General features: G+C 51.4%; 1 protein-coding gene across 1 annotated transcript in view; it reads right to left on the reverse strand.

Moving 5' to 3' along the window:
* Window positions 1–4,133: 4,133 nt before the first annotated feature.
* Window positions 4,134–13,621, reverse strand: part of LOC140417928 (uncharacterized) — a 208,573-nt gene continuing 199,085 nt past the window's right edge. The window contains exon 22 of the mRNA XM_072501359.1: window positions 4,134–6,413. Coding sequence (XP_072357460.1) covers window positions 6,391–6,413 — 23 coding nt within the window. The 3' untranslated portion in view covers window positions 4,134–6,390. The remainder of the gene's footprint in view (window positions 6,414–13,621) is intronic.

Consider the following 13,621-nt stretch of genomic DNA (forward strand, 5'->3'; position numbering starts at 1 on the left):
GTGTCCCTGTTGCAAATGGCCTGTAAAACCGCTGAGTGTGGTGGTGTCTGTTGTGGGCCACGTGTCTCGCTGGAACATCGTGGAGGAATTGAGTGTGGTGCGGGAGCCTCCTATGTCCCAAAGAAATTCCACAGGTTGTCCCCGAACTTTGACTGCTACTACCGGTCCACCAGACTTGTCCCAAAGGGTGTCGCAGACCCAAGTTGGGGAGCCCGAACACCGTCAGTCGGTGCCGTTCATGTCTGTACTCTCTGAACGGGCGCTAACACTATGGATCGGCTTTGCCCTATTCCTGTTTAGGGTGCCTGTCTGCTGGCTCCTCTGCTGCTGCTGGGGCGCGTTGCACTCTCGTGCAAAGTGTCCTAGCTGTCCACAATTATAACAGTACGAAGTCTTACAACACCAGGTTAAAGTCCAACAGGTTTGTTTCGATGTCACTAGCTTTCGGAGCGCAGCTCCTTCCTCAGGTGAATCACAATTATAACATTCTTGAGGTTTTGGCTGGGGTTGACTGTTCCTGCCCTCATTTACCCATGCAGGGTTCTGGTGTGCCTTAACTGTTTTCATTTCTACCTGCTCTTCATCGGGTGTTATAAATGCGATTTTGCCTGCAATTGATTGCTCCCAAGGGCGGGACAATCTCTTCAAAACCCATTTTTTATTGTGGGCCTCATCTGAGGGGTCATAATTTGCGCAAGCTTTTCGTCCTGCGTCTGTGGCGTGGGAGACTAGAATTCGGGTCCATTTGGCCATATTATCTGGGGACAAATGGGCGCGGGCTAACTCTCAAAAAACTGCGGTGAAGTGTATCCACAAGCGTCCAGCAAATGATATGGGGTGCTCTGTCTTCTTTTGCCTACACTTATTTAGGCCTTCTACGGGGTCTCCTCTGTTAAAGCCGGTCGCATCAAGGATCGCTGTGTGCATCTCTTGGAGTGTGCCTCCTCCTACATTGTGGGTCGGGAAGGGCTGCTCCGACTGAAGGGTCGAGGTTCAAAACTGTGAGCTTCACTTGCTCCTTTTCGTCCAGGCCGTCCATGGTAGCCTGTTGTCTGACTTTCGCGAAAAATTGGTGGGGGTCGGATGTGGGAAGGAACGGTGTAATTTTTCCACACGCGTCCCGTAATTGGGTCACGGTTAACGGGGTTGTGTAAAGGAAGTCTGCTTCTCCTTCTCCTGCGGCGTGTGGTCACAGGATTCATGGGGGTATGTTCTGCCTGTTCGGTTGGGGGTTGGGGCGCTCTCCTTTTCTGGGGGTTTTCCTGCGTACATGTCCCATGTACGTATCTATGGGCAGTCTCGTTCAATTCCTGCCAATCGGGGCCATTTTCTTGATCTAATTGGGGTCCGAATGTACTCTGAAAGCCATTTTGCACGGACAGCAGAGATTGCAATCCTGCAATTTGCTTCCGGCACTTTGCATGGTCTACAGAGCTCTGCCTATGTTCCGTTGTGGAAGTATGGAGTGCTCGTAGGGCTGCTTTTAAATCATTGCACTGTTTCTGCAATTTCTCAACTTGCTGTTCTGTTTCTTGTCTTACCAAGACCCCACGTTGCGTGTCCTGGTAGGCCTTATCGTATTGTGTCTGAAAGCTGTTCAAATGCGCGAGACAAGACTGATGTGCCCTCTTGGCTTCATCCACCTCTCTGTCCCTTGCTGCTAACTGCTCTTGCAGATCTCGATTCTCCTTCTCTACCTCACTCATGTCTACCTCACTACTTCTGTCTCTCTCCTCTATCTCCCTACGGAGCGTCCTAACGACCTCCTCTGTACCTCGCAATTGTGCCAAACAGGGCACGATTGCCATCGGCTTGCGAACTTTCCCTAAGCTCTTCTTGTGGATCTCTGACAGGTTCTCCCACCAAGTATGTCCTATACTCCCTGGTCCTGTTTCCTCATTATCACAGAATTCACTCCAAAGGGGCCATCCTTTCCCTTTGAGATATTTCCTGATCTCATCTTCCCAAACGGGACACTATCCTACTCTACTGGTTGCTGCGACCTCAAATTCCTGGGGGTTCATAAGGCGTTCCATTGCCTTCATTGCCATTTTCTCTATCTAGCTTCTCTACTGAATTTGGAACAGGGGGTGATAAAGCGGTGATGTAAACATGGGTACGGCTTACGCTAATTTCCGGCCTATCAAACTCCCGACAGTTTTTCGCAACAAAATCTCTCAGGTTTACCTTATATCCCTGTTAGTACGCACGCATTAACACACTTCCGAATCTCAGTGGCTTGATCAGTGCTGTTTTGACGCTTGTGGTTTTTCTTTCCCAATTGGATTCTCAATTCAAATTTTGGGTTCTCTCGGAGTGGTTAGGCCACTTCTAAATCGAGTCCCGTCAGATGTCGCCAGTAAATGTTGCTGACTTTTGGTTGGTTCTTCATTTGGCTCTGTTTAATCATGTTTGCTCAAGAGTCACCAGGTATCTTTCGACACCGTCACAAGGTTCAGAACCGAATACTGATCAATGACTCGATACACCAGTTAGTAAGTTCAAAAGCAATGCTAATTTATTTACAGTCAAATTTACTCATGCATAAACTCTACAAACTAAACTGCCCCTATTACTAAGGCCTTTACTTAGCTTCGGGTGCCCACTCAGTCAGAGGAACAATGGCCGTTGCTCGGTTCTGAGGCTGCTGGGTTGAGCTGTTTACAGGGTAGCAACTAGGAGCGTCTATCTCGTAGTGTGCGTTGACTTGGAACTTACTTGGTCTGCTGTAGCTGCTAGGCAGGTCTCTCTCGTCACTGAGAGCCAAAGCCAAAGGAGATTCTCCTTTGGGTGATACGTCTTATACTGCAAAGGGCTTCGCGCTCTTTTGGGCGGGCCTTGAACTTGGCCTCAACTAATTGGGTCTTTCCCAATCATCGGTATCGATTTTCCTCCAATAGAGGGGTGGTTCCCTGATCGCTGGGCGTGTCCTGGTGACTGTCAGTCTGCTTTGTCTTAGCTTCTTCTGGCGCCGGGGAGTCTGTCCTAACATTGTGTATCTAAATGTTTCTCTTTTGTCCCCGGAGATGGCTCATTAGTATGTAGATTGTTTGGTAGTTTCTGTCCTGTCTGAGAGTTTAAGGTTCTAATCAACACACATTGCTTGCACCTGCTTGTTTCTTAGCATTGTCCAATTTTCCCTGCAGTCTTTGCAAGTGTCCATTTTGTAATCAGGATGTGGCCATCCCAGATGGCTACACCCCTTTGGCAGAAATCTGATAGAAAGACATCGGGAGGATGGCCTTGTGGGGGGGTGGTATTGTGGGGTTGAGATAGGGACCTTCCATCAGCGAGGCCTGGCAATTAACCAAATGGAGGAAGTGACGGCTGGAACGGAAAAGTCGAGTGACCCGCGTTCAGGCTCCAGCTGAGAATGAGTGCCTGGGATACGATGGCACAAAACAACATGCGGGCCTGGTACGCGCTGCTGACCGGGCAACAAAATGGCCGACAGCCGACCAACAAACTTGATCAGAGCCTGAAGACAGCCAACAAAGTGGCTTCCCACGCGAGAGCAGCCAACAAGAAGGCCGACAGCCCCCGAGCAGCCGTGAAAATGGCCGAGAACTGCGAGCAGCCTGAAGTGTTGGGTACTCTGCTACACAGATGAACCAACACGGTTGCGAATGGTACAACGCAGTTTTATTTCAAACATCTATTTACTCTGGTAAACTGTTTACTGAGGCTCGATCATGACCCTTGATTCTGTGGACCTATTCCTAATTCTATCTTGTAGTGGCACTCAGCACATGATGGATGTCTGAGTGGCTTGCTATGAGCTTTGTGCCCTGAGCTGTCTCGTCCTCGAGTGCCCAGGAAGTGTCGTGTTCCCTGTTTTGTACTGTGTATGCTCTTGCCTGTCCTGTTGTGTGTGTGTTGATTGATCCGTTGATCTGTCCATCAGTATGTATGTATGTATGTATGTGCTATGATGTTCACCTGGATATCATGACACAGCCAACAAGGTGGCCAACAGCCAGACAGCGGGCAACAAAATGGTTGACAGCCTGAGAGAGGCTGACAAAATGGTCTCTGAAGGAAACAGATATGTGAAACGGGTGCAGTTTGGGGTGGCGGTAACACGTGGTACGAACTGTCGATATAAAGGAGTACGCATACGCAGTGAGCAAAGGTCTTTTCCAAATGTTTATTTAATTTACAGCACGGTTTGTCTCCGTGAGACGTCTCTTATCTCTTCACCAAATCGGAGCGTGTCTTCTCGTTCAGTCCCAATAAATTAAGGAATCTCCACGGTGCCCTGCTCCTTCCAGCACAGACCCCGAGGGTTGGGCGGATATGAAACTGGGCCCTTGCTGCCCTCCACAAGGCTCATGCAGCCTTCCCGCCTGTCAACCGATCAAGGCATTGGGAGGGTAGGGAGTTAGTTCAGCGGGTCTCGCTTGTGCCTCTCACTCTCCATTCTCCACTCCACAGACGCGAGCCCCCTATTATCGAGGGCCAACATTCACAATTTCCTGGTGTGCAGTACTGGGTGTGGGAGGTGTGGGGAAGCATGCTTCACTATCATCAGACGTGCTGCCTATTGGCTGACCCAGTAAAACTGAGGGCATATTCCACGGTAAAGATCCCATTATCGCCGGTGGACAACGAGTGCGGCTGTCTTTGGGGGGGGGGTGAGAGAGCTAACATTTTGAGCTCCGTAGCCCAAAACTAAAATACAAACAACGGACAGCCGATCTTTTGTCATTCTCGTGCAGTCCATTCTGTGGAGTAAAGAACCCACCATGCAGCTTACGGAGCAACAGTGATCACTCTTCTCTGCGTGTGCCACGTTAGAGAGACAATAGGAGGGCACCGATTTGTGGTACAGACATCCGGGTTCCGGCGTCTGCCCCGACTCTGCAGAACTGCAGCGGGAGGGAAGGCGGGATGAATTGGGAGTCGGAGTTTGGATTTATTATTTTTCTCATATAAACAGAAGGTGGGCCGTCGCTGGCCGGGCCCAGCATTTATTGCCCATCTCTAATTGCCCCTTGAGAAGGTGGTGGGTGAGCCGCCTTCTTGAACCGGCTGCAGTCCCTGTGTGGTGTGGGTAACACCCACAGTGCTGTCAGGGAGGGAGGTCCAGGATTGTGACCCGGCGACAGTGAAGGAACGGCCGATATATTTCCCAGTCAGGATGGTGAGTGTGGGGCTCAGAGGGGAACTTGCAGGTGGTGGAGTTCCCCATGTGTCTGCTGCCCCTTGTCCTTCTAGATGGTAGAGGTGGTGGGTTTGGAAGGTGCTGTCGAAGGAGCCTTGGTGAGTCGCTGCGGGGCATCTTGTAGATGGTACACACGCTGCTGTCACTGTGCGTCGGTGGTGGAGGGAGTGAATGTTTGCGGTTGGGGTGCTGGTCAAATTGACCCACTCTCTCTTGGGAGGGGAACTTTTCCAGACGGTGGTGTCAGGCTGCTGCCCTTGTTCTTTCTTAGGATCTCTACAGTGCAGAAGAACATCACTCGGCCCATCAACTCTGCACCGACCCTCTGAAAGTGCACTGTACCTAGGCCCATTGCCCCGCACTATATCCGTAACCCCGTCTTTGGACTGTGGGAGGAAACCGGAGCACCCGGAGGAAACCCACGCACACACGGGGAGAACGTGCAGACTCCGCACAGTCAGCCAAGGCCGGAGTTGAAAGCCGGCCCCACTGGCGCTGTGAGGCAGCGGTGCTGACCACCGTGCCATCATGCCGTCCAAGTCCCTATTTTTGTCTCAAGTGCCTCTGGGTGAAGTCAGGGAACAAGGCGGCGGTGGGGGGGGTGCTGTTAAGAGTTGGGGCTTGGAGATTCGAGATGGAAGGGGAATGGAAGGTGGGGGAGCTTCGCAGGAGTCAAAGCCGGTATAAGGAGCGTGGACTCTGCGATGGCAAGCCCCTGAGGACGCTTTCCCCGCCAGGCCCCCCCCGCCCCCCCCCCCCGAGAGGCTTCATCAAGATTCCTAAATTCATGGTTATGAAACAGTATGTGTCCTTTTGGATAATGGAAAAAGAAAATCAACCCGCGTGAGTTCTTGAAGGCGAGCGGGAAGCCTCCGCCTTGGTCCCCGGGTGGCGTAGAGGAGGGTGAAGGATGTTGAGACTGAGGGGGCCAGGCTAACCCCTGCTTCCCCCTCCCGCCGTGGTGAGGGAGAAGACTCTGGTGAAAGAGAGAAAGAACCTCCCATCCTCGGTATCGCCAACAAACCCCGCATTAATCTTTTTGCGGGCGCTTGGTCTTTCCTCCGCCGCCAGTCGCTGCGAACCTCCGGGCCCGGCCCCCGCCAGCTGACCCGGCTTGTGCGATTCCGCCGCCAGGCTCTTCTGCCTCCTCCTCTCTTCCCCGCAGCGCCCCCAGGGACCTCGTGTTCTTTGATCCTCCGTCAGGGACTCGCCAAACGATCCGTCCCTCACTCCGACGTCGCGTTTCCTCCTGCGTGCGTTAAAAATGAAAGGATCAGTCGGATCAAGTTATAATCAGCTGGCGGTCCTTTCCCCTCCCGTGTCTGCTTACAGAAGCGGACATGTGATGGTGCGAATCAGGAGGAGGGGTGCACGCCACTCAAGACTGCTCCACTATTCAATATCCACGCTCCTGCTGACTCCCCGATAACCTTTCACCCCATCCCCTTGGTAATCAGGAATCTATCCAGCTCGGCCTTAAAAACATTCAGAGACTCTGCTCCCACCGCCCTTTGAGGAAGAAAGTTCCAGAGGCTTACCGCCCCATGAGAGAAAATATTTCTCCTCATCTCCTTATTAAATGGACGACCCCTCCCCCACCCCAGTTCGAGATTCTCCCACAAGAGGAAACATCCTCTTCACATCCACTCTGTCCAAACCACCCCCCTCAAGATTTTATGCGTTCCAATCGAACAGGTGAAAGGTCATCGGGGCTTAGGCGGGAATGTGGGAGTTGAGATTCCAATCTGATCAGCCCTGAACTTATCAAATGGCGGCGCAGGCTGGAGGGGCCGAGTGGACTGTGTTCCTGCTCCTATTTTGTATGCCGGATTCAACTGGCTGAATGGCCTGCTCTTGTGTTCATGCCTCTTGTATTTGTGGGGCTCCAAGCATCTACTTCCGCTGAAGGTGTGGAGTGCGCTGGCTGACACATCGGGCTACATTCTGAGGAATGCTGGGGAACAGAGAGAGAGGACGCATCGCTCCTGGGAGTGCTGCTGTCACCTGACTAGTAAATAAAGAGGCCAATGCCCGAATCCTGTCAGCTAACAAACAAGTTCAAATCCCACCAATGGCAGCGGGTGGAATTTAAATTCAATTAATGAAATCTGGAATATATGGCACTAATCCCAGTAATGATGACCGTGACAACTATCATCAATTGTCGCTTAAAAAAACCCCATCTGTTACACTAATGTCCCCCCTTCAACGAAGGGGAAATCTACCGTCTTTACCCGGTCTGGCCTACATGTGACTCCAGACCCACACACAGAGCGATGCGGTTGACTCTTAACCGCCGCCCTCCTCTGAAAAGTGGGTTTCCTCCGGGTGCTCCGGTTTCCCCTCAGTCCAAAAATGTGCAGGTTTGGTGGATTAGCCATGCTAAATTGCCCCTTAGTGTCCAAAATTGCCCCTAGTGTTGGTGTGGGCTTGGGTAGGGTGCACTTTCCAAGGGCCGGTGCAGACTCGATGGGCCGAATGGCCTCCGACTGCACTGTAGATTCTCTATGAGCCTACACTCAGTTTAAGGGGGCAATTGAGGGACGGGCAACGAATGCTGGGCCCCTGCTGGCGACACAGGTGTACTGTGAAAAAAAAAGGGTCCGGAGGAGGAGGCGTGCCCCGTATATGTGGGGGGAGGGGGGGATGCTATCCACCTCACTCCCCCCGCCGGTTCCAGCAGCTTTACCTGGCCTCACATCCTCCTCCCAGTCCACGTCAAGAACATGAACACGGGCGGGTAACCCCTAGCAAGTTGCCCCTTTCTCCAGGGGGAAAGGTAAGCGTTTCTTTAAGCACCGAACATCTTTTTATTTTATTAAAATAAATTTTAGAGTACCCAATTAAAGGGGCAATTTCGCGTGGCCAATCCACCTACCCTGCACATCTTTGGGTTGTGGGGGCAAAACCCACACAAACAAGGGGAGAATGTGCAAATTCCACACGGACAGTGACCCAGAGCCGGGATCGAACCTGGGACCTCGGCACCATGAGGCAGCAGTGCTAACCACTGTTCCACCATGCTGCCCCAAACATCCTTTTATAAGGGGCACTTGAAATCGAGGTGGGCTCTGACTGGTTCGAGCACCCCCCCCCCCACACACACACACAGGGAAGAAAGACCATATTCTATCCATCCCGTGTTGAGTTAATTCTTGGCAGCCAGATGTTGGGGTGGGGTTGTGAAGAGGGGGGGGGGAGGAAGATGTGCTGCACTCTTCCTGAAAGGCTCTTGACTTCAATAATTTGCTCTGTCATATCAGGTCTTGTAGTACAGATCTGCTGCCAGCAGACGGCACCATTGAGTCCCATCAGCTGCTGATCGGTGAAGCTCTTCACAGGGAAGCCTCGCCACCCGGTGGCCGGGGGTTAAACTGCAACATGGCATAGTCTGAGTCCATGGGGAGGGGGTGGGGACGGGAACAGGAGGAGTGAGTCATTCAACCTCGCGAACTCCGTAGCACCCCTAGTTGCAGAAGGAGGCCATTCGACCTTCCAAATGAGCACCCCGCCTCGGCCCACTCCCTCGCCCGAACCGTGTAACCCCACCTAACCTGCACGTCTTTGGACTGTGGGAGGAAACCGGAGCACCCGGAGGAAACCCACGCACACACGGGGAGGATGTGCCGACTCCGCACAGACAGTGACTCAGCGGGGAATCGAACCTGGGACCCTGGAGCTGTGAGGCAGCCGTGCTTACCACCGTGCCTCAGTCTCCTGGTCCCACAAACCTTAATGCCTACACCAGGTCCTAGGTCTCATCTATTTGAGCGTTGAAATTCTATCCCCACCAACCTACACCACTTCCCCCCCCACCCCCAACCTCAATAACCTTGTCAGGTGGACATAGTTAAAGACGTCCATCACGTCCAGGAAATGATTTCAAACTTTGCCGTGGACGATTTTCACTGATTTTCAGGACCCCCCCCCCACCACCCCCGGCTGGAGAAAATAGTCCTCCCTCCATTCCTCCCCCAGTCCCTGCCCTGTCCACTCCTGTGGTCAGAAACACTTGGCTCAGACCGCCCCTTCAATCATCCACACTCGAGAGATCTGAAGCCCGGGTCTGTGCCCAACCCTGTCCTGATAATTTAACCCTTTTATTCCCACAGTCGTTATGGTGAATCTGCTACATCAACAAAGAACAAAGAAATGTACAGCACAGGAACAGGCCCTTCGGCCCTCCAAGCCTGCGCCGACCATGCTGCCCGACTAAACTACAATCTTCTACACTTCCTGGGTCCGTATCCCTCTATTCCCACCCTATTCATGTATTTGTCAAGATGCCCCTTAAATGTCCCTATCGTCCCTGCTTCCACTACCTCCTCCGGTAGCGAGTTCCAGGCACCCACTACCCTCTGTGTAAAAAACTTGCCTTGTACATCTACTCTAAACCTTGCCCCTCTCACCTTAAACCTATGCCCCCTAGTAATTGACCCCTCTACTCCGGGGAAAAGCCTCTGACTATCCACTCTGTCTATGCCCCTCATAATTTTGTAGACCTCTATCAGGTCGCCCCTCAACCTCCTTCGTTCCAGTGAGAATAAACCGAGTTTATTCAACCGCTCCTCATAGCTAATGCCCTCCATACCAGGCAGCATTCTGGTAAATCTCTTCTGCACCCTCTCTAAAGCCTCCACATCCTTCTGGTAGTGTGGCGACCAGAATTGAACACTATACTCCAAGTGTGGCAAGTTCTATACAGCTGCAACATGACTTGCCAACTCTTATACTCAATGCCCCGGCCAATGAAGGCAAGCATGCCGTATGCCTTCTTGACTACCTTCTCCACCTGTGTTGCCCCTTTCAGTGACCTGTGGACCTGTACTCCTAGATCTCTCTTACTTTCAATACTCTTGAGGGTTCTACCGTTCACTGTATATTCCCTACCTGCATTAGACCTTCCAAAATGCATTACCTCACATTTGTCTGGATTAAACTCCATCTGCCATCTCTCCGCTCAAGTCTCCAAACAATCTAAATCCTGCTGTATCCTCTGACAGTCCTCATCGCTATCCGCAATTCCACCAACCTTTGTGTCGTCTGCAAACTTACTAATCAGACCAGTTACATTTTCCTCCATCATTTATATATACTACAAACAGCAAAGGTCCCAGCACTGATCCCTGTGGAACACCACTGGTCACAGCCCTCCAATTAGAAAAGCATCCTTCCATTGCTACTCTCTGCCTTCTATGACCTAGCCAGTTCTGTATCCACCTTGCCAGCTCACCCCTGATCCCGTGTGACTTCACCTTTTGTACTAGTCTACCATGAGGGACCTTGTCAAAGGCCTTACTGAAGTCCATATAGACAACATCCACTGCCCTACCTGCATCAATCATCTTTGTGACCTCCTCGAAAAACTCTATCAAGTTAGTGAGACACGACCTCCCCTTCACAAAACCATGCTGCCTCTCACTAATACGTCCATTTGCTTCCAAATGGGAGTAGATCCTGTCTCGAAGAATTCTCTCCAGTAATTTCCCTACCACTGAAGTAAGGCTCACCGGCCTGTAGTTCCCTGGATTATCCTTGCTACCCTTCTTAAACAGAGGAACAACATTGGCTATTCTCCAGTCCTCCGGGATGTCACCTGAAGACAGTGAGGATCCAAAGATTTCTGTCAAGGCCTCAGCAATTTCCTCTCCAGCATTCTGGGGTAGATCCCATCAGGCCCTGGGGACTTATCTGCCTTAATATTTTTTAAGACGCCCAACACCTCGTCTTTTTGGATCTCAATGTGACCCAGGCTATCTACACACCCTTCTCCAGGCTCAACATCTACCAATTCCTTCTCCTTGGTGAATACTGATGCAAAATATTCATTTAGTACCTCGCTCATTTCCTCTGGCTCCACACAGATTCCCTTGCCTATCCTTCAGTGGGCCAACCCTTTCCCTGGCTACCCTCTTGCTTTTTATGTACGTGTAAAAAGCCGTGGGACTTTCCTTAACCCTATTTGCCAATGACTTTTCGTGACCCCTTCTAGCCTTCCTGACTCCTTGCTTAAGTTCCTTCCTACTTTCCTTATATTCCACACAGGCCTCGTCTGTTCCCAGCCTTTTAGCCCTGACAAATGCCTCCTTTTTCTTTTTGACGAGGCCTACAATATCTCTCGTTATCCAAGGTTCCCGAAAATTGCCGTATTTATCCTTCTTCCTCACAGGAACATGCCGGTCCTGAATTCCTTTCAACTGACACTTGAAAGCCTCCCACATGTCAGATGTTGATTTGCCCTCAAACATCCGCCCCCAATCTAGGTTCTTCAGTTCCCGCCTAATATTGTTATAATTAGCCTTCCCCCAATTTAGCACATTCATCCTAGGACCACTCTTATCCTTGTCCACCAGCACTTTAAAACTTACTGAATTGTGGTCACTGTTCCCAAAATGCTCCCCGACTGAAAGTTCTACCACCACCTGGCCGGGCTCATTCCCCAATACCAGGTCCAGTACCGCCCCTTCCCTAGTTGGACTGTCTACATATTATTTTAAGAAGCCCTCCTGGATGCTCCTTACAAACTCTGCCCCGTCTAAGCCCCTGGCACTAAGTGAGTCGCAGTCAATATTGGGGAAGTTAAAGTCTCCCATCACCACAACCCTGTTGTTTTTACTCTTTTCCAAAATCTGTCTACCTATCTGCTTCTCTATCTCCCACTGGCTGTTGGGAGGCCTGTAGTAAACCCCCAACATTGTGACTGCACCTTTCTTATTCCTGATCTCTACCCATATCGCCTCACTGCCCTCTGAGGTGTCCTCCCGTAGTACAGCTGTGATATTCTCCCTAACCAGTAACGCAACTCCGCCACCCCTTTTACATCCCCCTCTATCCCGCCTGAAACATCTAAATCCTGGAACGTTTAGCTGCCAATCCTGCCCTTCCCTCAACCAGGTCTCTGTAATGGCAACAACATCATAGTTCCAAGTACTAATCCAAGCTCTAAGTTCATCTGCCTTACCCGTAATACTTCTTGCATTAAAACATATGCACTTCAGGCCACCAGACCCGCTGTGTTCAGCAACTTCTCCCTGTCTGCTCTGCCTCAGAGCCACACTGTCCCTATTCCCTAGTTCTCCCTCAATGCTCTCACCTTCTGACCTATTGCTCCTGTGCCCACCCCCCTGCCATACTAGTTTAAACCCTCCCGTGTGACACTAGCAAACCTCGCGGCCAGGATATTTATGCCTCTCCAGTTTCGATGCAACCCGTCCTTCTTATATAGGTCACACCTGCCCCGGAAGAGCTCCCAGTGGTCCAGATAACGGAAACCCTCCCTCCTACACCAGCCCACTTCCACAGTGTGATTTCCTCTCTCTCTCTCTCTCGTCGAGGGGCAATGCCCAATTCCACAGTGTGATTTCCTCTCTATCTCTCGTCGAGGGGCAATGCCCAATTCCACAGTGTGATTTCCTCTCTCTCTCTGTCTCTCTCGTCGAGGGGCAATGCCCACTTCCACAGTGTGATTTCCTCTCCCTCTCTCGTCGAGAGGCAATGCCCAATTCCACAGTGTGATTTCCTCTCTCTCTCTCTCTCTCGTCGAGGGGCAATGCCCAATTCCACAGTGTGATTTCCTCTCTCTCTTTCGTCGAGGGGCAATGCCCAATTCCACAGTGTGATTTCCTCTCTCTCTCTCTCTCGTCGAGGGGCAATGCCCAATTCCACAGTGTGATTTCCTCTCTCTCTCTCTCTCGTCGAGGGGCAATGCCCACTTCCACAGTGTGATTTCCTCTCTCTCCCTCCCTCTCTCGTCGAGGGGCAATGCCCAATTCCACAGTGTGGTTTCCTCTCTCTCTCTCTCTCGTCGAGAGGCAATGCCCAAATCCACGGTGTGATTACCTCTCTCTCTCTCGTCAAGAGGCAATGCCCAATTCCACAGTGTGATTTCCTCTCTCTCGTCGAGGGGCAATGCCCAATTCCACAGTGTGATTTCCTCTCTCTCTCTCTCTCTCGTCGAGAGGCAATGCGCAATTCCACAGTGTGATTTCCTCTCTCTCTCGTCGAGGGGCAATGCCCAATTCCACAGTGTGATTTCCTCTCTCTCTCTCTCTCTCGTCCAGAGGCAATGCCCAATTCCACAGTGTGATTTCCTCTCTCTCTCTCTCTCGTCGAGGGGCAATGCCCAATTCCAGTGTGATTTCCACTCTCTCTCTCGTCGAGAGGCAATGCCCACTTCCACAGTGTGATTTCCACTCTCTCTCTCGTCGAGAGGCAATGCCCAATTCCACAGTGTGATTTCCTCTCTCTCTCTCTCTCGTCGAGGGGCAATGCCCAATTCCAGTGTGATTTCCTCTCTCTCTCTCTCTCTCGTCGAGAGGCAATGCCCAATTCCACAGTGTGATTTCCTCTCTCTCTCTCTCTCGTCGAGAGGCAATGCCCAATTCCACAGTGTGATTTCCTCTCTCTCTCTCTCCCGTCGAGGGGCAATGCCCAATTCCACAGTGTGATTTCCTCTCT

Source organism: Scyliorhinus torazame, chromosome 5, assembly GCF_047496885.1.
Source record: "Scyliorhinus torazame isolate Kashiwa2021f chromosome 5, sScyTor2.1, whole genome shotgun sequence".
NCBI classification, from domain to species: Eukaryota; Metazoa; Chordata; class Chondrichthyes; order Carcharhiniformes; family Scyliorhinidae; genus Scyliorhinus; species Scyliorhinus torazame.